General features: G+C 41.7%; 1 protein-coding gene across 4 annotated transcripts in view; it reads left to right on the top strand.

Annotated features, from left to right (window-relative positions):
• The window catches only part of HDX (highly divergent homeobox), a 46981-nt gene continuing 21693 nt past the window's right edge, over window positions 1–25288 (top strand). The window contains exons 1-4 of one of the 4 annotated variants that reach the window (XM_065689553.1): window positions 1–115; window positions 7434–7580; window positions 11912–13036; window positions 17679–17732. In XM_065689553.1, coding sequence (XP_065545625.1) covers window positions 7434–7580; window positions 11912–13036; window positions 17679–17732 — 1326 coding nt within the window. In that variant the 5' untranslated portion in view covers window positions 1–115. Of the gene's footprint in view, window positions 116–523; window positions 1787–5088; window positions 5114–7070; window positions 7289–7433; window positions 7581–11911; window positions 13037–17678; window positions 17733–25288 lie in introns of those variants that run through there. The other 3 variants (XM_065689554.1, XM_065689552.1, XM_065689551.1) reach the window with 3 other exon arrangements.

Raw genomic sequence — 25288 nt, 5'->3', positions numbered from 1 at the left:
ATGATGAGAATTAATGATCGGAGGCGCTGATTTCATTGTGTGACGCCGGGACCGACCCAGCCGAAACCGGCTGAATCCGGAGCGCCGCGCGCCCGGCCCGGCCCCACACAGCACGGTAAGCCCGGCGCGCTGCGCGGGCGCCGCTCAGGCCCGGGGGGGGGGGCGGGCGGGGCCCCGCACGGGGGGGGCGCGGCGGGCGGGGACGGTGGTGATGATGATGATGATGATGATGGTGATGATGGTGATGATGGTGATGATGTTCCTGGGCCCGCGGCCCGGAGGGGAGGACCGGGGGTGGGGGTAGGGCGGCCGCGCGGCCCCGCGCTCGCAGACCCTCCTCCTGCCTCCCCCGCGGCCCCGCAGAGCCCGGCTCTCGCCACCCACCGCCGGGACTCTGCGCATGCGCTGCGGAGCCGCCTGCGCAGCCTCGGCCGCGGTGAGCGTGCGCGCTGCGCTCTGGCACCCTCTTGGTGCCGTGAGCGCATGCGCGCGAGGGTCGCGTTTGCCCCGGTGTGCGCTGCGCGCCTCCGCGGTCCTGTGCCCGTGGGCCGCGGCGGGGCGGTCGGGCAGGGGTGCCGGTACCTGTTGGTGTGAGGCCCGTTGGCCCACGCGAACGCGAGCGGGGCAGGAGGCGGCCAGCTGCAGGGGTGGTCAGGGAGCAGCTCGAGCCTTGTTTCCCTCAGGGACTCCGGCCTCTCCGAGGCCCCGTTTTGGTGCCAAGTACAACCGGTTGTGGGGGCAGTTGGACACGGTGCCCTTTTGCTGTCAGAGTTTAGCTCTCAAGTGTTTGGAGGGGTGTGAGGGAGAAGAAGTGCGCTGGCCATGCAGCCTGCGGGGGTGTGGAGGGACGATGGTGCTGGCGAGGGCTCAGCCTTGAGAGAGCTTGTTTGGCACATAGGCACGCACGCTGAGGAATAAGTGATCCCCAAACCTGTTCCTCTCCGTTCTGTTAGCCTAAGGCGTCTGGTAGTATAGGTAAGAGCATGTGTAACCGAAGTGGTTCTGTGTCCTCTAAACTGGAGTTCTGAAGCAGCCCTCACATCTTCAGGGTAAATTTGTATGAGTATTCCTTTCCTTTTCTGACACAGGTCTTACAAACTCTGGTGTGTATGCTTAATTTAAAATGTGGTTTATCCAGTTGAAGTCAGAAGTCTCATTTGCGTGAATAAAGTGAATAAACTTGCAGAGCTGTGGTCATGAGTTATTATGTTATTAAGTTGTTGAGGACTGTCTTAATTTGTTCCTAATTAAAAGGCTGCATTTTATAGGTAGAACTGTAATGCGGTATTAAAACTGCTGTACTTAGCGAAGAGGGAAGCAATTGTGCTTAGAGTCATGGGTATTTAAAAGTAGTTTCACAAACTGGGCTGTATATTGCTCTTGCCCAGCCATAAGCATAATCTGTTGCAGTTAAGAGTTGTGTAGTTGTGTTTTGGCATGTGTAGGAAAGGCAGTAAGCTACAGATTCAGATTGTTAAGCGTTGTTGGTTGATGTATATCCAGTATATCTGCATACGTTAGGATGTTGGTTGGTTGGTTCCTTCCCACTGGGGTGTGCAACAAATTGTCAGCTTTTGGCAGATGTGGGAAGTGAATTAGGCGCTTGCTGGTGCGGTTTGGGTTTCTAAAGCTGCGGTAATAGCGTTGCTGCTGCAGGTTTGTCTTACGTATATAGAAGGTTTCTTACAGTCACAGTTTTGTCTCAGCTTTATATTGGCACCGAGCCTTGTTATTTTGTACTGCTGGAGGTCTGCAGAGAGAGAGAGAGAAAAGGAAATAAATTAAGGTGTGTGCTGGTTTTCTTGTTGTACCTTTTAGGAATGGACAACCTAAAATAGCAACAGGTTTATAGAGTTTTATAAGTGACTTTTTTCCAAGCAAATGGTTGTTTAGTCCCATGTTTAAAAAAACACACAACAAAACACTCCCAGAAATTGCTTGTTTTCCCTTTTATCTCTTTGTGTTAATCCTTAACAGTTTTACTATAAAGATTTTTATTCTTGGTTACTTTGTGCTGGGTTGTATTCTGAGTGAATTCTTTAATTGATGTTAATTTCACATCCAAGCCTAGTTTCTGTTTCTGTCAAAAACTTAATTATACACATCTCATCTTGTTTCCCTGTTTTTCAAACTAATTACTGTTAATGTAGTATTCTATAAAGGCTTACCTTGTAAGTAAGTTTACTTAGTTCATCAGTCTTAGTATTTAGAGGCTTTTTGACACTTAAGACTACATGCTCTACATTGCAGGCAGACTTTAGACAACAGACGTTCTTTCCCTTCTTAAGCTGCTTTTTCTTTCTTTGCCTGTAGATCTTGCAAGTAGTCGTTGCAGAACAGCTACGTAACTACTGAATTCTTTGTTTAATTATCAGGGGATCATTGATACAGGATTATTTCCATTTACTTGTTAGTTTTTCTGTGGTACTCCTTGACACCAACTTGTTTTCATTAGTTTCTGAAAAATACATCTCCGGGCTTCACCATGTCTCCCTGGAGAGATTCTTTATTTTGGATATTGAATAAAGTGACTGGAGTGGAAGGATGAGGCATTTGCAGCAGTGTGGGATGTTTGTTACATTAAGTACCTGTTGCATTAAGCAAATGCATTGGTATTTCAGAAGCAAACTCCACTTTAGTTCTTGGGTGTTCTCCCCTCTCCCCTTGCCACAGAAGGGGAAGGAAAGTGGATACTGTGGAAAAAGTTGCTCAAGCAGCTAAAAAAGTCTGCAGAAGTACTGCGTTTTGAAAGGGAATGAAGAACAATACCTTTCTATTGGTAGGTTTACAGAAGGTTGAGTAGTGAGTGGCCACTCAAGTGGAAAGTTGAATGGTAGCTGGCTTGGGACACATGGTGGGGGTGAAGGAAGTACTTACAGGAAACCTGCTCTTTCTTTTGTCATAGATTGTTCTCTGCACTGTCACACAGACAGCAACATGCTTGGCCAAGGCTACCTTATTTCATTAGCAGCGCGGGCAGATGCTGAATCCTTAAATACTGCTTTGCCTCTTCTATCTTTTATTGAAGTGAAATTACAGCTTACGTTGATGGAATTTCAGTTTGCATGATGCTTTGCCTGAATTTTATTTGATTTCACAGAGTTCTTGTCTGTATCAAACTTTTTAGTGCCAATGTGACAACTGGACACCTGCCTTCCCAAAAGCTCAAATATGTTTTCTAAGCTTGAAAAGTCAAGCTAAAAATGAAATAATGATAAAAATCCATGTGGTTTTCTAAGTTGGAGTCTGAGATTCAAAACAAAGGTGAGAAATCCTGAAGAAACTGGAGTGCTTTGTAGGCGCAGAAGTTGGGAAAAGGAGTTTATTTCCTTTGAAGGTCCTGAGGTTGTTCTTAATAATACTGAGTAAATAATAGTGAGCAAAACTTGTTGCCCATGAAGATGGGGTATGCAGAGGCAGTGCTTTGTGGATGAATGTGAATTCGTGGCTTTCTAATGGAGCTTCCAAGCATTTGGTAATTGGTTTATTCAGCACAGGGTGATGTTTTAGGGATTCTAAATAAGCACTTAAGAACTGCTGATAGCAGAGTGATTTCCATCTGGACTTCACAGATGACATACTACCAGTGAGCTTTTAACCTGCGAGACAAGGAATTCTGCCAGATGTCGTAGACATGAGTGTGAAGCAGAATGCCAGTTAGTGTTTTGGCCTATGATACTGATATTGAATGCTTGGAGATAGTACTGCTGATACTAATCTTGTGATCTTTTATGCCTAGTTATAAATTATTATGAGGGCAGTTAGAAAAGGCACTGATTCTGAATTTCCTTTCTTTTGTTCTGTGTAATTGAAGATCTTGTTGAAGTTGGTTTTACTTGCCTGGCTCTGACCAGAGCACTTGTCTTGTGAGGTTGTGCTGTGTCTGCAACCTGGATAGCAAAACCCACTCTGATGCTTCTTTAGGGAGGGGTAGCTTTGTTGGGGCTTTTCTCCCCATTAGTGCGCTATGTTGAGGTTACGTACCGCTTCTGCACTGTCTGGAGCTTAAGGTCTACTTGTTTATTAACATGTTATACCGAGCAATCATAGTGTAATTCGAAGTATTATGGGATGTAATAGAATGGCTTGTTTTAGTGGACCTGTGAATCCTATGGTTTGTATAGGTAGAGTTTAATATTTCAAGTGGAATTTGAACCAACTTTTCTATTAAGCAGATGTAGCTGCCTGCATGGTCCTGCTGAACACAATGTGTGTGCTCTGGTTTATTCTGCAATTGACCCGTAAATTTCTGTTGCTTCTGATAAAAGGTGGGATTGCTTTTTCTCTTTTCAAAAAAGGATGCATTAACTGGCAGGGCAGAATGAATAAGGTTGATTTACACAGCAGGGTAGCTGATGATATTTAACAATATTTTAATGCCATTTCTGTAGTTTCGCTAAATATATGCGTGGATATGTGGGGCAAAGGGAGATGGTACAGAACTGTCTATTGCCTTAGGATTCAGTGTATGAACAAGCATTAATAAAATCTGACTTGCCTATTTGAAAGTTTAGATGTTGGAATGTAAATGCAGCTTGGTAACTCTGTTTTGTAGGGTCCTGCAGTCTATTTGCTTAAATCAGTTTCTGATGGCCTTTGCACAGACCCTTTGGGCTGTACTTGACTGCGTTCAAGGCAGAAGTCACTAAGGAAGCTTACCAGTATTTTGGTTGGCAGGTGTAGTTTACAAGTGATGAAAATAAACTGCAAAGATGAGTTGTTTATTACACTAGACCATGACCTCTCTTGAGCCTGGCTGGGTGAAGTCTGTCATGCAATGCATATAGGGTTCTGTGAAGATCAAGAGATTTTGGCAAAATGCTCTACCCTGTCCTTGCTTAAACTACAGATGTCAAATACAGCAGTGAAAGTATTTTAACATAGAAGTGACTTTGGACACAGAAATCCATATCATTAAAAAGCGTGTCAAGGACCTGACACACCTTCACTTGCAGGTCATGAGGTCTGATTCTAAAAATCCATCTTGCAGTTTGGAAGAGTTTTCATTGCAGCTGATGAACTCTGGAGAGCATGCTGCTTTTTAATGAGCCTGTCTATAGAAATGCTGGAACTATCTGGTGACAGACTTCATCTGGATATGGAAAGATACCAGGTTCATAACTATTTCTGATGAGGTTGTTTTTGGGAACTGATCTCAACTGAATAAAACAGGACCTCTGAAAGAATAGCAAACACAGAAGTGTAAGCTGGGGCCTGCCAGTCCTGCAGGAGAAAAAGAATCACAAAATTAACTCTTGCGTGTTCTTTTGAAGTGCCATAAATCAGTTGGTGGCTGCATCATCATGCATATCCACAGGGGAGGTCTGAAGACAGTTCTTAACTTTATAAAGTAATTTTGATGAACTCTATTGATTTCTTAATGGGCTAATAATTGTCTCGTCTGTTGCTTGCTACAAATTTATCTAAACAGCAGAGTATTCAGAGCAAGAGCCTCTTTGCCCAGCTCTGACTGTGGCTGAACACACATTCTGATGGAGGCATAACTTGGGCAAAGCCTGACTTGTAGTGTGGCTGATGGTACTGCATTTAATAATGCACAAGAATGAGAGGGTAAATAAGAACTGGGAACAGGGGTAAAAATATGATTGAAAAATCATCTTCTGTTTTAAGTATTATTGAAAAGAAAACTGTAGTTTTTACAGCTTAGTAGTTAGTAATTTTTCTATGGTCTTTTGTCACAGAGGAAAGTAAACTCTGAGGTCAAAGCTCTGGCCTACAAGCATTTTACTTCAAATTGTAGATATTAGTCTTTTTCTGTCAAATTCTAGTATCAATTACCGTTATGTAGTATAATCATCTTGATTAATAATGTGAAAGGAGTTGAGTGTCTCCTTAATAATTTTACTTGCTCTAAGTCAGGAGGAGTTCCTGTGCAAAGATTAAATATGTTGCTACTTTCCTGCTTTCCATCGAGAATTTTCAAAACTGGTAACTAAAAGCTTGGAAGCTACAAAGGATTCCCTCATCCCCCTTAATTTTTTCTGCAAGGTGGTGGTCTGGTTTATTTTTCTTTAGTTTGGTTTGCATTATTTGGATACATATACCAAAAGTGTTAAAAATAACTTGTGGATGGTGACTTTCGGAGACACAAAGTCAGATGCCAGGTTGCTCCTGGTCAGTGCTAGTGGTGTCTCAGCTGGCGGCCTCCTGCTTGGGATAAAATAAAGTCCCTGGTAGGGAAATCCTCTGGTGATGGGGTTCTTTTCTTACACGTAACCAGAGGATTATATTCTTTGCCTGTATGGACCATATAACAAGAGCACAGAATGTCAGTTTGCTGCTAGGGAGCTTGTCCTGTACTTGGCCATATTCAGCTGTTTGCCTTGTCCAAGGCAGGGCATGAATCTTCACGCGTAACAAAGCTGGGTCAGTTTTAACATGTTCATCAAACCACTGCTGAAGAGGCTGTCTCATTCCAGGCCACCTCCTGCGACTGCCATGGCCCTCTCCCCACACGGCGATGCTCTCTCATGGAGGGGACCCAATGCTGAGCTGGCTCAGCAGGTTGAAAACAGCCCAGAGAGTTGCTGTTAGCCTGGGAGGAGTGTGTGTCTCCTCACTCTGTTTGAGCATGCTGAACCACTCAGTGCTGCTTTGGACAAAGCAAAGGGGCAGGAGGACATCCTGAGGTGCTGTAGCCCTTTACCCCTTTAAAATAACACTTAAATGTTCTCAAGAAATACAACCTCAGATTACAGTTTCACCATAGCATGAACCTTTCCAAACTCAGGCTGTGATTTGAGTGGTCCCTCCTTAGTGTTAATATTAGAGCATTAGTAGTGCAGTAGGCTGGACCAGAACTGCTTAAAGCCCTTCTCTTTGGGTTTTTCTCCCCCAGTTTGTCTTCTGGTCCTTGATCTTTGTGACTTTGCAGCTGGGAAGTGCTGGTGCTAACACAGCGGAAGGAGTAGAATCCAGTGTAGGATTTGCTGAAGTTGGAGACGACAGAAACTCTGTGCCAAACAGTCACCTTTATTTTATCTCAGATTTTGTCTTTGTTTTTGGTAGGAGAGATAAAACAGACCTGGCAATATTGTTGGAGCTGCTGATGTTACTCTGCTTGCCTAACGCCTTTATCCTTTAATTTTTTCTTAACGAAGAAACTTTTTCTTTGAAACTAGAGGCTCTTGGACTTAGCGACCCAACGTAGTAGTTATTTATTTATGAAAGGCTGTCAGTGTTGTTCCAAACATGTAGTTCATCTATTCAACTTGAGTCTGTCACAAAGGAATCACTAATGCCGACTGTAACAGGGGGTTTTTGGAAAGTAAGTAAAAGTGTTGGGAAGGGACTCTGTAAAGAAAACATGTCAACGCTTAGCATTATCACAACAAGCGTAAATGACAGCCTGTACATTCTGCAAGTATTACAGTTTTTATTCCAACTTTCAGAGTATCTTCTTTTATTTTTAGATGAATCTGCGTTCTGTATTTACTGTAGAGCAACAAAGGATATTACAGCGTTATTATGAAAATGGAATGACAAATCAAAGTAAAAATTGCTTTCAGCTCATATTACAGTGTGCACAAGAAACTAAACTGGACTTCAGTGTAGTCAGGGTAAGTACTGAGGCCTTTCAAATTTGTATGTTAAAAGTTATACACATTCATTTCTTTACTGGAGGCTGGAGTCTCTAACTTCATACTTGTCTTGAATCAGACTTCAGTTTGTGTGTGACGTGTTCATTTTTATCCAGTGAGCCTGTTTTTAGTTTGTTTTTGCAGAAATATGATTCACGTGATTGCTGTATTTAGCAGGGGCCTGGACTGCACAAGGAGCGATTGTTTGGTTGGTTTGTTTGTCTTCTGTTGATGGTGTTTTGGTTTGTGTTTTCAGGCTTTGTATTAGTATTTCTTAAATTACAAACTAGTTTGCCCCATACAAGCCTTGTGTGATGTATTGTATCAAAGTCCTGTTATCAAGGAACTGTTAAGTTAAACAGATTTATATAGCCTAATGTATTTGGGGGAATAATTGTGGAAGTATTTCTTTTGACACACTCTGTCACACTTGTATTCTATGTCACAATCATAAATATTGTGGTACCTCATAGTTATTTACAGTGAGTGCATTCTTTTCTTATAAAAGAATGTCACTAGTGCTAACGGGAGCTCTTCCATAGTCTATGGGAAGGGAAATAATAATCCCTTTGTGAAACACTAGACAACAAAATGACTGTTGTCTCAGAGCAGAAATAGAAATCATGAAGCATTAGTGGAAAAAATAACAGTAGTTGAGCTACCAGGAGTGGCTGCAACACTGGACACTGAAGAAGGAGTAAGACCAGCCTGTTTTTACTTTAAGCGGTGTACCAGTGGTATATTGACAGTAACAACTCTTCCTGCTCCCTAAATCTTGCGTGGATTCTCCTCCCTCAAAATACTCTGGAAATATTAAACCTTACTTTCTCAGCTCTAGGTGGTGGGAAGTTCTGAAAGTCAGCCAGAAGTTCAGACTCCCTGAAACAGACAAAGAGTTGTAACAGGAATCTGCATGCTGATGATGCAGTCAGGGCCTGTTTTTCTAATTTTACTCTGATTAAGGACATAGAGGAGGCAGCCAGTCTCTCCTCTGCTTGCAGTCCTCATTCGCTTTCCATCATCTTGCTTCCATTTCCCTCTCTTTTTCCCTTACTGCAATAATGTGTCATGACCTTCTTCCTTTAGTTTTCTTCCCTTACAGAGCCCTTACTTGCAGTACTTAAACTTTCTTCCTACAGTGCAGTAGAAACAAACTCAGCATTTGTCTTTCATTTGTTGTATTTTTGTGTGATCTCACCTTTCTCTTCTTTACACTCCCTTTTCTGCCTCTCCTCATTCCCCCCTTTTTCTCTATAAAACTCTTGGACAGAAGTTAGTACTTCTTCTGCACAATGTCGAGCAAAATGATACTTGGGTTGCAGCTGGCATTTGCAGATATGACTATAATGGGAGCATGAATTCCCTAAATGTAACTGCTATAATTCAAATGTCCTTACTCTATGAGTATATTCTTTCCCTGAATCAGAGGATTTCTATAGCCTTTGTTCAATAGAACAACATCCAGTCTTTCCAATCTTGAGCTGGGTTGGAAAAAAGAATGATTTATGAATTGATGTAAACCTTGTGTCCGGTTTGCATGGCCTGATGTTGTTCATTAGTATTAGCATACTTCTGCTGGTTGCTTTTTTGTCTTCACATGAAACGTGAGCAGTATGACTTGATGCAGTGCAGAAGTTTTCCAAGTCTGATTTTCACAGTGTTAGGGAGTACTGGGAGCAGTGATGAGGGAGGTGATGTGAGATTCTGCCCATAGTACTGCAACAGATACCAAAGGGGTTACAGCTTTGTTGTTCTTTTACACCTCTTGAAGGATTTCCTGAGGTCACTTTATTTTCAGATTTAGGATGGACTCTGGTCAAGACTGATGGCCAGGAACCACTGACAGTCCCTCTGGCATGTGTATCTGGAATGTGGGACAGTCTGAATTTCCAGCTCTGCCTGATGCAAACTGGGAATGTAAAGTCAGGGTCTCTGAAATTCCAGATGATTTTCTTAACAGGTTGACTTCAGATGTCTCAGCTTTTCTGGGAGCTCCTCCTAAATGATAGTTAAGAATTTCAGTAATGCTTCCAGTGTTAGGTAAAATGCTCCCAAAACTTACTGGTTGGAGGGCTGGATTGAAACAAAAGATTTGTGTCCCTTTTCTTGGGATATTTTGTACTTAATGTCTCCTCTGTCACATCCCACAATGATACCATACCATCAAGTTAGTAACAACATGGAGTTTCCCTTTCAGTCTAATTCTTCTCAGTGATTATGTCTCACAGTGCTAAAAATGGGAGGTTTCGTACTCTTTCCCTTCTCAGCTGTGCAAGTCTTTCTCTCCTGTCATCTTGTGCTACTCATCTCTAGCATTTACTCACAGTAACCCAGCTAAATTTGGTAAGCTCACCAAAACTTTTGTTGTTTTCTTTTTGTATCTATTAAGTTTTATGCCTTTTGAGGGAGTTCCCTGATCCTTCAGGTGGGTGTTTTTGGATAGATGGTGGGAGAAAAAAGCTGGGGGCATGGTCAGGAGAATGGACCCTTTCAGCAAATAGCAAACCTGATTTGTGCTGTCTCATGAAACTCTACTTTAATCCCATATGAATAGTAGTTAGTCGCATTTCTTTGAATGCATTTCTTTTCAGGAAAAGTGTGAGGAAAACCTTTAGCTTTTAGTTCCATACAGCTGGAAAAGTTAGGGATGAAATCTCTTTCCTGGTCCAAAACCTGCAGTGTCTCTATAGTTTTTATCTTGAGAATTTACTGACTGAGCAGAAATTGCTACAATGAAGTTTGACCTTCTAGATTTGTTCAATAAAGAAAAGCACCTTGAGATCTAGGACTGAAATTTCTGCATTTAAGCTTGCTTTTGAGAAGAAAAATTTGATCATTAGTAACTGAGATGTTCCTGCATGCAACGAATCATGGCTCAAATTAGGCACTTTGTAAAATTCTACAACAAAAATGGGTAGAATGGAATGAAGACTTCAACTCACTTCTGTAGGACAGGGAGGTGTATTTTTCCATAGAAAAATCTGTTTAACTTCCTTAGCATGTATTGGTACGTAAAGAAAGCTTTCCTCCTTTGACATGATGAGATAGAAACCCAAGATAGCTGCTCAGTGCAGTTTCCTTGTTTTAGGGTGAGGGATTTTATCCTTTTAACCAACTGGTTGCTGAGTGTTGAGATCTTGCTTTGATTTGGCTTTAGGTGCGCGGTGGATGATATCCAGTGTAGTGAAGAAACTGTCTCGCCATATCTCTATGTGCATATCTGATCCTTATCATAACCAGCAGAAGCAGATGCAGAAGCTTATTTTTCGTTCTTTGGCTCTTGTATCCCGTTCCCTGATGCTCTCACGTTCAGTACAGACAGATGGAAAGAATTTGAGCAGGTCTTGTCTCTATGATCATGAAAGTTGCCAGGGATAGTTAAGTGGTGCTGATGCTTCCAGAGCTAGAGCTGATGCTTCCACCAGATTAACTCTCTTTATCTTGAAATACTGAAGTTAATATTTTCCCTTCGGTTCCTTTTGCTCTGTCTTACTGTGTTACTTGCAAGACAGGTGTTCCTGTGTGTTTAGAACACACAGCAGTACATTTTAACCTGTGCACAACTGCCATAGTACCTGCATTTCTCAAGGATTTTTTTCCAATGCTGTCTTTCACAAACCCATGTAACTGTCATTGTCACTTTCTGAAATGTCCGTAATAGCAAGCTTGTGTCAGAATCTAATCCTGGTAGCCCAGATCTTGTCTGTCAGTGTCTTTCAAAAGCAGGTTTTGACATCAGATCTTGACTTGTGCAGCTGGCAGAGGAGAAATTAATCTGTAGGCCTAAATATTCACAAAATTGTTTTGTAGTTGTCTATCAAAAAGTAACTTTTCTTCCTCTCATCTGAATTCAAGAATTGGCAGTTTCTGTTTAAGGTGCTTTTGAAGGTTGTATCTCAGTTGTTTGGTTACAAAAGGTTAGCTACATACCTCAGTGATGGTTCTGCATCCCAAAGTGCTAAATACTAAAAGCTTAAATTTAGGGGAATTAGTCAAAGCAGGATCAGTGAAATACATCTTAAGGGATAGGAGGCAAAACCAGTCACAGGATTTTTGAGTAACTGGGGCTTTTGAATTGAAACTGGGGTTCTTGTGTGTTAGTATATGAATCCCAAGCATGAGGGGCATGTATTGTTCGTGAACCTGTGTTGTTCAGATGCTGCATGATCAGTAAATTATTTACATTTTTGTAAATTTAGGTCTCAACTTGAACATCTAACATTTCATCAGATCTGCTTTAAAATGGAATTGCCTAATTTTTCTGCTTATTTAATGCTTTGTTTTGTGTTTGTTGTCATTGTTGTTTGCAGACGTGGGTTGGCAATAAACGAAGGAAGATGAGCAGCAAGAGTGTTGTAGAATCTGGAGGCACTCCCCCAGGGACTGTCCCTACTATTCCCTCAGTACCTCCGGAAGCAGCAGTTAGAAATGTGGTAAATATTGGTCGATCCCAAAGTCAGCAGACTTCTTGGACCTCTTCTAATAATGATGTAATAGTTACTGGTATATATAGTCCTGCTAGTTCATCTGGTAGGCAAGGATCCACCAAACAGACAAATGCTCCAGTGGCAGAAATACATAAAACCTCTATTCCACGGCTACCGGGAAAAGGCGATACAGAGTTTCAGCAGCAGCACATCCCTATAGGACGACAAGTACCACATTGTAAAAATGCTTCCCTATTAGTAGGGGAAAAGACTATTATTTTATCTAGGCAAACAAGTGTACTGAATTCTGCGAACTCCATCTATAGTCACACTAAAAAAAGCTATGGTGGTTCGTCAGTCCAGACTGCAGAGTTGGTGTTACCTCAGAAGCCGATGATATGCCACAGGCCCTGTAAGGCTGAACCCATGGGATGTCAGCGGTTACAGAAGCCAGACCATGCAGCTCTCACATCACATGTGCCCCCTGGACACAGAGCTAACTCCAGGGACCCTTCCTGTAGCACGCAAAACCTGGAAATCCGTGAAGTGTTTTCTCTGGCAGTTACAGATGAACCTCAAAGAATGGTGGGAGGAAGCACAGCGCAGAAGCATTGCTCAGTGGAAGGCACCTGTCTGTCTATTGCAATGGAAACTGGAGACGTGGATGATGAATATGCTAGAGAAGAGGAGCTAGCATCCATGGGAGCACAAATACAAAGCTATTCAAGATACTGTGAAAGCAGCAGTTCTGTTCGAGTAGAGAACCAAAGTGCAGCCTTGTCTGGGCCAGGAAGAAATGTGAGCTGTAGTTCACAGATGGTGAATGCCAGGGACATACCTGACAATATTCTGTATCATAATAGAGACTACCATTTGCCTGCACGGACCTCATTACATACAACATCCAGTACATTATATAGCAGTGCTAATCCATCAAGAAGTACCTTTTCTCCTCATTTTACAACTTCAAGTCAACTGAGGCTGTCACAAAACCAAAATAATTACCAGGTAATCCATCAATTTATGTGTCTTCAAACCTTGAAGACAAATCTGTAGTACTGTTCCAAAGTTGGTAGCTAGTGATAGGTTCACCTTTATGCAGGTTGTGCTCCATTTACATCTTTCATTTAGAGATCATTCCGTCATACACAGAAGTGCAGGTAGCACTGAAGTATCATAGCACTCTTATCAGTATTGCTAAGTCCATGGCTGCAGTGTATAGCTGTGTATTGAAGAGCAGTGTCGGCTTTATAGATTTGATAGATAAACTTTGGTTACAAGAGGATCATGCCTAAGACTGCTGATGTGAGCTCAAGTGTGCATTGTCCTGACTTGGCTTGCCAGCACATGTCATAGTGATACCAGTGGTTGTTCCTCTGCAGACATACTTTGCACGGGGCACAGGGCAGAACATAGGATCATGCTGTCATCTGTGTGTTGTGCAGTTGTTTGTCCTTATTAATGTCAGCTTGGATTAGCTCTTCCATCAGCACTGCCCGTACCCCCTGTGCAGTTGCCAGTCTCTTGGACCTGTTTTATGTTAGGGATTAGGATCTCGTGCGAGATAGTTGAGATGATGGGAGACACTAAGTGAGCAAATGTTCTTCCTCTCCCACAGCATCTAATTAAAATATCGGTTTTGCATTCAATCTCATTGTTTACTTCTGCAATAGAGTCCCTGCAGTGATACGGAGTGGGGAAAATTAAATGCAGGTCAGTGAAGAGCTAAGAGATGTTCAGAAGGTAGGACACTGACACACTTGTATTTTTAAGAGGGAAGGTAATTGGGCAGGAGACAGCCAAATTGGTTTTTTTGTTCGGGTTCTTTTTTTCCCCCCATGGATTTTTATGCCTTCTGACATGCCACAGCCTAGAAACACTGAGGTAGAAGTCTTAAGACTGACAGGATGTGATTCTGCTTGTGGTGCCTTTGGGCATTTGCCTGTTACTTCCTTTTTAATCTACCTGAAAGTGAACCATATAAACAACATACCATCTTGCCTTGTGCACTGCGCACTAGTGTTGGGGACAATACTTTGTGAAGTGGTTTTGGGGTGGATTTTTTTTGTTCGTTAGGGCTGGTTTTGATTTGGTTGGTTTTTTCCTTTTTTTTTTGGACTCGTTCCTATCTTGTGTGAGGATTCAAAACCAAGCTTTTGAGTTCAAGTGAGTGCCACTTTTCACAGGAATCACTGCTTTTCTCAGAAAACCTGAGGTTCGATGAGCATGTTTACTTTGGAGCAGAGTCTCTGTAGTAGATAGGACATCGGCAATTCTTATTTATGGTCTTTTCTAGGCTGAGCACTTTAACAAGCTGCTCTTTGTGTTTCTCCCTTCTCCCAGTCTGTCAGTATTTGCTATTACTGTTCTTGAGTTATAAAGTGCATTAAATGCTGTTTACTTTTGATGTCCCAGTTTCATAGAAGAAAAGCTGTAAACGTGTACATCTGTTCAGTAAAGAGCTGGTAAAGCTGCAAAACTGCATACAATAGAGTTAAGGAAATTTTCTTAAGTTTCATGAAGTGAAATACATCACTGATACCTGCAGCTGTTTTCTCTTGTTTCACTCTTGAAAAGGCATCCATGAGATTTATTTCTTACAATTTTTTTCTTTTTTTGAATGTTTTAATGCAAATTAAAGTATCTTTAATTTGGGGGTTTTGTTGTTGGTTTTTTTTTTGGGGGGGTAGGGACAGAGCCTTTTTAAACAGCCAGTTCATGAAATGTAGTTTATGGTAGGTGACATTTGATCTGTCCATGTGGTGTGATATGGATCAAAATGAGGAGATCTCTAATCCATTTTGGGTTTGGTTTGGTTTGGTTTTCTCCTGTTATAATAATGTACCTGGGGGGGGGGGGGTGGGTTGATAAGTGAGTAATTCACTGGTACCTGCTTTGACTTTAATGCCTGTCTCTCAGAGACTCTGTTCTTTGGATTTGGGAATGCACCTTAGACCTTGCATTGGATGAACTGGGCAGGTTGCTGTTAATTCACTTGCTGCTGTAAACATGCGTGCTGTGAACCTCTGTGGTGACACTTTTAGAGAATTTATAGGGGGAGGATGTAGTGTCATGGCTCTGTGGAAGCTGCAGAAGAATCGTGTCCTGCGTGGTGCTATGGTACCTTGAAGAAACAATGGTCCTGGTTTCTCCAGGTCACTGTGCTCCTTGCTGAGAGTTTTTAGCACATTCCAGAGCAATGCAAAAGTAAGTTCTGTATCTCAAGAGGTGTTAGTGCATGACAGTGAGACTTCCAATGCTCATTTATCACCTTGCCCAGCAAATTTCACCTACTGCCTTCAAAGTCCTGTATAACAAATAATTTACCCTGCTATGCCATTAACATTTTATTGAAATCATCAGTTCTTCAATAGTTTAACCCCTTCCTCCAAGTCCTCCTCTTAAAATTAAGTCCAGTGTGACTCCTATTTAGTGTAGAAACTCCCCTTATTGCTTAATAATATTTATATGTTAAGCTTCAAGAGGTAGATTTTTGTAAGAGGGGCTGTCTGGATTCTCTTAGACTTATGCAGGATGACACTTTTTCTGTGTGGAGTCGCTTCCTGTTCATTTTATTACCCGTGTTTAGCTGATTTTATCCATCAGCGTAGGAATTAAAATCTTTCAACTTAGGGAAATCTTCCTAAATTTAAAAATAGATTAAACCTGAGCCACATGATTATTGGAGTAGTTAAACATCCAAGCAGATGCTGCTTTAACGTCAGAACTGTGTGATTTGTGTTTTGATGAAGTAATTACTGTCTTACATTGGTGGAGTATCTAATTAGCAATTAGTTACAGCTTCCTTACTGGTTCCATTAATCAAACTCATGTTAGTGTAACTTAAGACTAAATTTAATTAAGTGATCAATTTTAATGCCTGAGCAGTTTCAGTAAACAAATTGTTCAACCTACTTTTCTTAGTTTGGCTTTAAGCGAGTTGAATTACAGAGGCTATTCTTGCTGGGCCTCAAGGCTGAATCGTGATTTACTCTCGGTTTCCTTCCCCCAACCCTAAGGGACAAAAATACTGTGGAAAGTATGGGTATTTTTAATTACTTTGTTAACACACACTGAAGCAGACTTACCTAATTTAGGCCTGTCTTTTTCAAGGGAAAAGCTTAAGCCTTGCAGCCAGTAGGTTAGAATAGATATGTATATAATACATATATATTTAAGATTCACTTTAAGGGTGCTGCTTTATGTGAATGAGCTGCAAGTTTGCTTTATTTGAGGAAATGGGAATCCATTTTTCTTTTTTATTTTTAACCTGTCAAAGTGATTTGTTTATATCCCTAGAGGCTTTTGAAGACAAGAGGATGCATGTTGTCTTCAAGTAGTTATACTGAGATGAACTTGATCCTGTTTGCCATCATACCTCTCAGAACTTGTGTGCATTTGTCTTCCAAGTAGCTGCTAACACTGGCAAACTGATTGCTTTATTCACATAGGAAAGCATGCTTTTTTCTGTAGCCCCACTTCAAATTTCTGAGGAGAAGCCAGGTGAGTGACACTGAGGAGGCATTTACAGCAGGTTTGGTTGTGTGAAGTGTGGTGAGATACAGAATTGTAATTATATAGTTTCTAAAATGTATGTGTAGAGCTAAGAAATGAATATTTCAGACACAAAAGCTGGCGTAGGCTTGCCCTTAGGAGTGGAGGGTGTTCATTTCTAGCCCCCCTCAGCCTGCTTTGTGCTGAAATGACAAATTGTCTGACCTTAGGTAACCTCCAAATGCTTCCAGCTAAAAGCTTGAAGAGTAAAACTATCTTGGGTGCTTGTACACCAGACAGGCTGCACCAGGTATTCTATATTTGGTTATGCTCATTCTGCAAGATTCATTATTAGAACACTTTGCAAATACAAAAACTATTAGCGTAGTTTGATACAGTCAGCAGAAGCGCGTAGATTCTTATTCCCTACACATACAGTGTGTGTAATGACTTGAGATTCATTAACCTCTCAAGAGCTATGTCTAGTCTTGCAAGCATTGCTTGTCTGCAGCAGAACACGAATCTTAAGGAAGCCTAAAATATTCCAGGCTGTGGCACATTTCAGATGGCCAGGAAAAACAGTCCAAGATCAGACTTTTATCTAAGTCTGATCACTGGGAAAGATGGAGAAGCGATGAGAATCAAGGCAGCAAACCTTTGCTTTCATACCACCTTCCTTTCCTTTTTCAACCTGATGTCCCTAGTTTTAATGCCAATATGCAAATCCTTAACATGTGACATTGAACAGCTCAGCTAGAAACAGGTAGCTGTTTCTGCATGCTTAACTGCTGTAATGGAAAATTGTGTGTCAGCAGTTCTGTCAGACATTGGCCCTTGTCTGAGTCCAGTCTGCTTAATCTTACGGGGTTTGTGACAGATTCAAAGTGAAAACTTGTGTTCTGAAATACAAGTTTTGAGATAGCAAACGTACAGAAATTGCCCTCATGTTCTTTTACCTTCTCTGAAAGAAACTGTTTTGGCTTTAGCCTTACAGCAATAAGGCTAAGTGTGACTTTGTTTTGCTTTTAAATCTTAACCTGTCTTACAGGCATTGTTAACAGAATTGAATTCACAGTATTGTGAAAGCTGCTCAGTATTAGCTGTCATAGCAAACTAAGCTGCTGTTTTCTGTTCTGTTTCCTCCTTCCCTCTACAGATTTCAGGAAACCTTACTGTGCCTTGGATTACAGGTTGTTCCAGGAAAAGAGCAGTAAGTATATTTCCATTTAAGTATCTAATGCATCAAGTGGAGTGAAAAGTTTATTAAAATGCATTTTTGAAACTGACAGTTCTATTTACCTTATGTCCCTTTTGTACTTTGACTGATACAAACATTATCTGCACACACAGTGTTTCAGTTAAGGTAAGGTTGATATATATCTTTAAAAATAGGTCAAGGTCATAAGCCTGTGTCCAGTAATGTGATGCCCAGGTGTATGAATTGTGCTATTAGCTGAAATTCAACACCCAGACTGGTAAGGACTGAGAGTTTAGAGCTCAGAATGCTTTTTTTGTCTTAGATTGAAAGTTAAATTGAAAGTTAACCGAGGCAACTGAATGCTTAACAGAGTAACTCCCTCTTTGGCTGCTCTGCACATTCACAGAATTAGTCCCTGCTATCCATAGTAACTTTACCAAGTCTAACTTTAACCGCATACATATCATTTCACATTAGGCAGAATCAGCTGGGTCAGTGTCCTTAAGTCACAAATGACTCCAAACTGTAACACAAGGTATGAAACAGCTTTTGTCAGGAGAGTAACTCTTTTCCCCTTCACCCACCCCCCCCCGCCCGGCTAGTGCATTGCCACTCCATCTATAGCAGTGGTGCTAGTATCTAATTGCAAGGTAATCCAGGTCAGGCATGTGAGCTGTTAGATTCATATTCTTCCACTGAGTTTGTCTTTAGTGGGTTGAATGTACTTACTGGGGCAGCAGGAGCATGTGGCTGGGGGCAGTGAAGAGAGCAGGGCATAATGTTTCTCAGCAGTGGTTGTTGAGGCATGGTGGTCATAAAATCATGGAATGGTTTGGGTTGGAAGGGACCTTAAAGCTCATCCAGTTCCACCCCCCTGCCACAGGCAGGGACCCCTTCCACTAGAGCAGCTTGCTCCAAGCCCCTGTGTCCAACCTGGCCTTGAACACTGCCAGGGATGGGGCAGCCACAGCTTCTCTGGGCACCCTGTGCCAGCGCCTCAGCACCCTCACAGGGAAGAGCTTCTGCCTAAGAGCTCATCTCAGTCTCCCCTCTGGCAGGTTAAAGCCATTCCCCTTGGCCTGTCACTACAAGCCCTTGTCCAAAGCCCCTCTCCAGGTTTCCTGTAGCTTCTTTCAGCGCTGGAGCTGCACTGTGGTCTCCCCTTAAGGAGCCTTCTCTTCTCCAGGTTGAACCAGCCCAGCTCTCTCAGCCTGGCTTCAGAGCAGAACTGCTCCAGCCCTTGCAGCATCTCCATGGCCTCCTCTGGACTTGCTCCAGCAGCTCCACATCCTGCTTGTGTTGGGTGCCCCAGAGCTGAGCACGGTACTCCAAATGGAGTCTCCCTGATGTGGCATAGATGGGGAGATTCGCCTCCCGTGACCTATTGGTCATGCTTCTTTAGAAATACTGTGCTACATATCTGACACAAGAAATTTCTGCAATAAGCTTAAAACCTTCAAGGCTGTGGAAGTGCCTGTTTCTTAGGGGTGGTTATTTGGAATTCCTTTTTTGTAGACCTTTACTCCCAAGTCTTCCTAATCAATAAAATGCATACACGCCATTGGTTAATACAGTCCATTTTGACAACATCTGTTTCCAGATTTGTGGATGCGCTTTCTCCAGTTTGAATGCATAATTAGTCTACTCAAGGATACCAGTTTAGGAGTTGGCACTCTAAAACTGCTGTATACACACAGGTGTAAGACAACAAAAAGAGAGAAAAAGCTCCTGCTCCCTAGGAAACTTCAGTTTCAGATGTGAAATTCTTTTGAAGAAAGTATGGAGAACAGAAATAGAATGGGTAGAGTTGTAGAACTGCGATTATGGCAATTACTGCCATTCAGACAGTAAAAAGGCCAATCTGTATTTTGTTTAGAATGGAAAAGATCATCTTTTAGATGCTCTGAATTCTTAATGTTTGCCTTGATGTTTTGTTTTCCTTGCCCTGTCCTTCAGCTGCATCAAGAGAGAAATAAAAACTGTGCAGTTCTGCAGAAACTCTTTCTTGTCTGCTCAGCTGTACTGTAAGATGATGTAATCCTGACTGTTAATGAACGTTAGTCTAGAAATATCACCCTCTGTTATTCATGAGAATGTCTTCTGAAATTAAGGAGTTCTGTATTCTGTCGTGGAGCATGTGCAGTGCACTGGCCTTTACAAATGCATTGATTTTGGGGTTTTTTTTACAGGATGGTGGAAGGATAGCAAGGATTAAAAAGTAACAGTGAAGATACTGGTTAAAGATAATTAAAATGGGGAAAATATCTTCACTTTTGTCCTTGCAGTTAGGTCTTGAGTGTACCAACTATGCTTAAGTTACGTTTCTGCCTTAGCAGATGGTTAGTGTTTATGGTGGGTATAACCTGGAATGCTAACATTTGTCAGATGACAAATGTTGACTAGGTAAAATGGCTTACCTAGAGTGCCTGGCTTAGTTGTGAAGTTTTATCCTGGGGGGAGAGGGGATAGTTTAGCTTTTCCTTTTTTATTTCTAATTAGGATCAGTGGTCTTACTATCAAGTCTGAAACACAAAGGCATTAAGATAGTAAATTAAGGTCTTAGAATTATTTCTGCACAATCACCCTGTGGAAGCAGGCATAGGAAGTCAGTGAAGAAACTGATAAGGGAAAGATTTTGTATTTTCCCCCTACCTGAAGCAACACTGCATTGTAGTAATGGTCTTGAGACCTTCTTGAATGTACTGTTGCACTTAGCTGCAGCTCCTACCATAGGTAGGTTAGCTGGATCTGCCTCTTCACCTTGGGGTGTCTGGCCTCTGGTGGGTATTTTGCGGGGAGGGAAATAGCTGAAATGAGTGGAGAGCTCCTGTGCTAAATTCTGTTTTTTAAATTGCTCTTTCACCGTTGCCTATTTGAGTAAAATGCTGGAGACGGCAGCAGTAAAGTGTTTCCCTGAGAGTCCTGCTTGTCAAGCACTCTGAATCAGGCAAAGGAGCCAGTCTAACCCCAGGCCAGGGCAAGAGCTGCCACAGCTGGATGTGTTGAAGAGACTACATCGGTATAACTGCAAGAGAAAATACCTCATTGGACTGTGGTCTGAAAGTGTCATGAAAACTGTAGCTGCCGCAGTAAGCCTACAAAAAGAGAAAATATCTTAGAGTGGCCTTTAAAGTGAGCACCCATAGGGATTAAAGCTACCTAAAGTCAAAGTTTACGTTAGTTGTACCTCTTGGTTTAAAACTGTGCCAACTTGTGAAGTTCTCTTCACCTGTTCATGTTACTCCCCTTTTGTAGAAGGGCAGAGGGAAGTAAACTGTATTTTAGTCAAACTGGTGCGAACATGTCTAAGTAAGATAGAGTCTTCAGAAAGAGAGACGGCAAGCCAAACTGAAGATCTCCACAGGATTGAATCGTGCACTCTGTCCTTAGGCATGCCTTCTGTGTCATTTGGATTAATGGATTTGGTTAATACTTTTCCTTCGGTGAAATATTTCACCACATATCTCAAGGTATTGCATTTTGTTAATGTTCACATTAGATGCTAATAACATGCGTAACATCTCATCACCTTGCTGCCAGCAGCACCTCTTCACTATTCCCAATGATAGTCCTTCAATGGATGCAAAGGGTAGGCATGTCTTATCATTGTTTCAGATGAAATAGATCTTTTTATTATATCCTGCACGTATTTCCACAAAGGCTTATTGTAGCTGTGATCCTGCAGGCTAGAAGTGTGTCATATCTGGCCAGGTATTGGAAAAGCAGACTTTCTCACTAAATGCAAGGAAGACATCAATAGATTAAATAAGAATCATGATAATTTTGGTTCAGAATCTCAAGAAGGGTGAGTTGCCAGTTTATGTGGATTGGAGGCTGATTATGGAGTGAGAAGACTGGATCCAGTTTACCGTGTAATTATTCGGCTAGACAGTTCTAGTGCACTGATATCTCCCTGTTTTCCTTTTTTTTTTTTTTTTTATTTTTCCTCTTCTTAGCTGTGTTTGGTTTAGAAACATTAACAGAATATATGTAATTTAGGCTGAGTGTTGAAGCAGTTGCAGTTCTTTTCAAGCTGTGGTACTGTGAAATATTTATCAGTTCTGCTTCCATCAGAGCAAACTTCAAGCTTCCTCAACCAGTGGGAAAAGATGCAAAAAGTCTCTCTCTAGAAATCTGTCTGTGCACTAACAGTTAGTACATTTCTATTGAAGCTCTAGTTCTTTTTTTAGCATGTCTTTTATTAATAATCTGAAGATTGTGTATAGCTTTTGTGCACGTGGCCTGAAACATTTTCAACTAATGCATGAAAACTGATCTAAAAAAGCAGGCTTTAATAAATGGCAGGATAAGGACACTCCAGTGCAGCGCAATTATTCATACCAATTATAGACACCAGATTTGCACCACAAATATCGCATGCACAGTGGGTATTATGAGGGGCTTGGCAAAATGCCAGGAATGTCTGTAATAAACTGGGTCATCTCTTACAAGAATGTTGTTGTTCCACTTGGGAGGTCAGGGGATAAGCAGGGTTTAACCCACCGCTTGGCAGAACTGCTGATTCAATTTGCTCACAAGGATTGCTTTTCATTGTGAGTTGATAGTCTATTTTCTGCGGGAAGAAGCTCCTCTGCTTTTCAGGCTATGGACAACAGAACTGCTAAATGTAAAGAATTCAGCAGTCAACACGGCTGAGGATAAAGACAAGCCTTGAATCAGCAAGTAGGGGATCTGAAGAGAGGAAATGAGAATTGCATTCATAATAGCTGTTATAATAAAGTAAAAATATGAACTGAATTACTGGCTTGTCTTCAGCTATTGAAAAATATTGTCCTAAATATGAAGCTTCTCAATATTATCTTCTGATAGTTTTTTCCTGTGCTAACTGATGCATAACCATGAATGTTACAACATTTATAGGACTGCTTTTTTTCCCTCTTGTTTGCTCAGTTCCTCTCATGATGCTAAGCACGAGAATGCCATCAATTAAATTGATGGAAGTGTAATTATATGTCCAACGTAGAAATTCCACCCTTTATGTTCTCACAAAGGTAATTGACTTTTATAAAAGCATTATGTAATTTTTGGGCAGCTTATAATGCAGGACTCAAACTTAGGTGTAATCTTTGTCAAGGGGATGATGCTGTAATGGAAGGTTGGTTGTGATTTCCCTAAGAAAATCATATAGAGGCATGTGGCGCAGTAAGTTACACAAAGGTAAGTTACACAGAGTCTGGACCTAAATTTTGGACAAGCTGAAGTGTCGTCTACATCCAGTGAGCGTAAGGGTTAAGACTGATCCCATTATATTGGTGCAGCAAGTGAGCAGAGTAAACCAACCATCCTCCTTTGTGCCCTCTGAGGTACCATAAAGCAGCTCACGCTGACTGCATGGGCAGGCAAACATACAGCTCCTGTGTTTCGCTTGATATGCAGTGACCTGCTTCCCTTTCAGCAACTTTTGTGAATTGGAGCCCTTAAATGTCAAGATCTTTCTTTTGGGGCAATGGTAAAATCTGAAGTCCAGAAACCTGACTGGTTCCTTCCAAAGACCAACCAGCTGTGTTAGAGCTGCCAAAATGTACCCTGCTGAAGACAGTGCTTTCAGCTTCTCAGAGGCTCCGTTCCTACCTGCTTGGCTATATTCAGTAGTGTGATCTTGGTGGGGAAAAAAGAGGCAAATATAAGATACAGACTCCAAAGTAGAAAATTGAAGTGGGATTGAGGAATGCTAACTGGAATATGCAGAGTTTACTGGGGTGAATTGGGCCAGGCATCTTGGCGATTCTTCTCTCCTCAACGCTGAGGGGAACCTGACTTTTTGTATCATCTGCTATTTACATGCACTTGTTTTTCCCTTCCGTTCTGTTCCCGCTTTCTGGACTCTTCCATGTGGTCTGTGTGTTGTAGGATTTTTGTTTCATTTGTATGAGTTGACTGAAAAGGCTTGTTTCCATTTCCTTCTCTGACCTGCGATCAGTATCAGTATGATTCATGTGCTGCTGCATCACCTTGCCAGGAACAGGTGAAAGGATAAAGTGCAGCAGTACCTGCAACAGCAACAAAAAAAAACCAACCCAAAATACATTGTCATCTGAAGCCCACAAAATATTTTTGGCAAGGAGGTAAAACGAAAACTTTGAGTTTAGTTTAGTTTTGTTTTGTTTCCCTTTCCATTGCCACAGTAAGTGGCTGCAAAAGACTTTATTGGGAATGTAGCAACAGGGTACTTCCTGTAACTTTAAAACATTAAAACATTTACTTTGATCTAAACTATTGAGACTGACTGTACAACCCAAGTTTTGTAGCAAAATTACATAGCACTTGTGAAAAGCATTGAATAGTGATTTAGCTAATAAGATTTGTATTAAAACGTTTATAGTAGATCATCAGAATTAACATCCATTCTCCTAAAATGGAAAAGATGTGACACTGCTTTTTTAAGTTACATTTTTGAATACCAGGTAGTTTTGCTAGACACTGCTTCCTCCACTTAAAGTCCTTGTAGTTAGAAGCAAATGAGCAGCCTCTGTGCCCTTCCTGCAGTACCATCCCTTTGGTAACTGTCTACAGTCAGCAGTTGTGTGTCTTTTGTCTGACAGGGATGGTTTTGCAGGTCACAAATACAAAGCTTTTCTGTTAGTGAGTGCTCTTGTCCTGTATTCTTTCAGTAGAAGCAGCTTTTTCTTTAGATAACTGGAAAGTCACGCAGCAGGCAGAAATCTGTACTTACTCCAGCATCAGCTGTACTTTCTTAGGTTTTGTTCTGATTTGCCCATTACAGACAAGGTGAGACACAAGTACTCTAACTGGGGTTGCACCCTTTTATCTGCAGTACTACCATGCAGATTCCCTTTTGCTTCTTTCATTTCACCCCTCTGTTGGGGAGGGGAATTTCTGTGGCATGTCCCAGGAGGTTTCTTTAAGGCACACACATTAAATACGAAGGAATTTCCTATTTTATTTTCCTGGTAAGTGGAGATCGCAGTGAGCTGAGGGAGCGGTGGGGTGCCACAGCAGTGTTGTCAGTGGGAGCTCTACAGAACTGACAGCATATATTTATGTTTAGAAAATGCTCAGTATACTTCAGAAGGTGAAGTTGCCCTGTGTTCAGGAAAGCAAGGCAGGCCAGAGCGATTGTTTCTCCCTGTAGTTTGAGTGTTGCTGTCACATTCCTTTTGCCTTCCCTGTTCTTAGCGCTTGGCTTCTGCTCCCTGATGGGGAGAGCTCTTCCTGTCACTTTCAGAAGTTACAATCTATTTGCCAATACCTATAAAAAGAGATCTTGCTGCAGCAGTTGAGATAACTATGCTTTTGTTCTTTGAAAATGGCTTGTGGGTAGGAGGAGCTCAGGTCAGGCGTGCAGGGAAAACCAGCATCTGCTAAGGCTGAGTGGGCATCAGGGATTCAGCTTTGCTCGCCAGAGTGCTTTTGAGGTGCACTTCGCCGCTCTAACTCAGCAGCCTTGAAATGTGCCAACTGGATTCCTTACAAAGTTCAACTGTTGAAATAATGATGGATTTGGCACATGTGGGTACAATTTACTAGTGCAGACTTCATCATTGCATTTATGTATTCATAATAGGAGAGATGACAAACATAGGTTG

This window comes from Lathamus discolor, chromosome 9 (assembly GCF_037157495.1).
Source record: "Lathamus discolor isolate bLatDis1 chromosome 9, bLatDis1.hap1, whole genome shotgun sequence".
In the NCBI taxonomy this organism is placed as follows: domain Eukaryota; kingdom Metazoa; phylum Chordata; class Aves; order Psittaciformes; family Psittacidae; genus Lathamus; species Lathamus discolor.
Note: the sequence above shows the minus strand (reverse complement) of the source record. Positions and strands in the feature narration are given on the sequence as shown.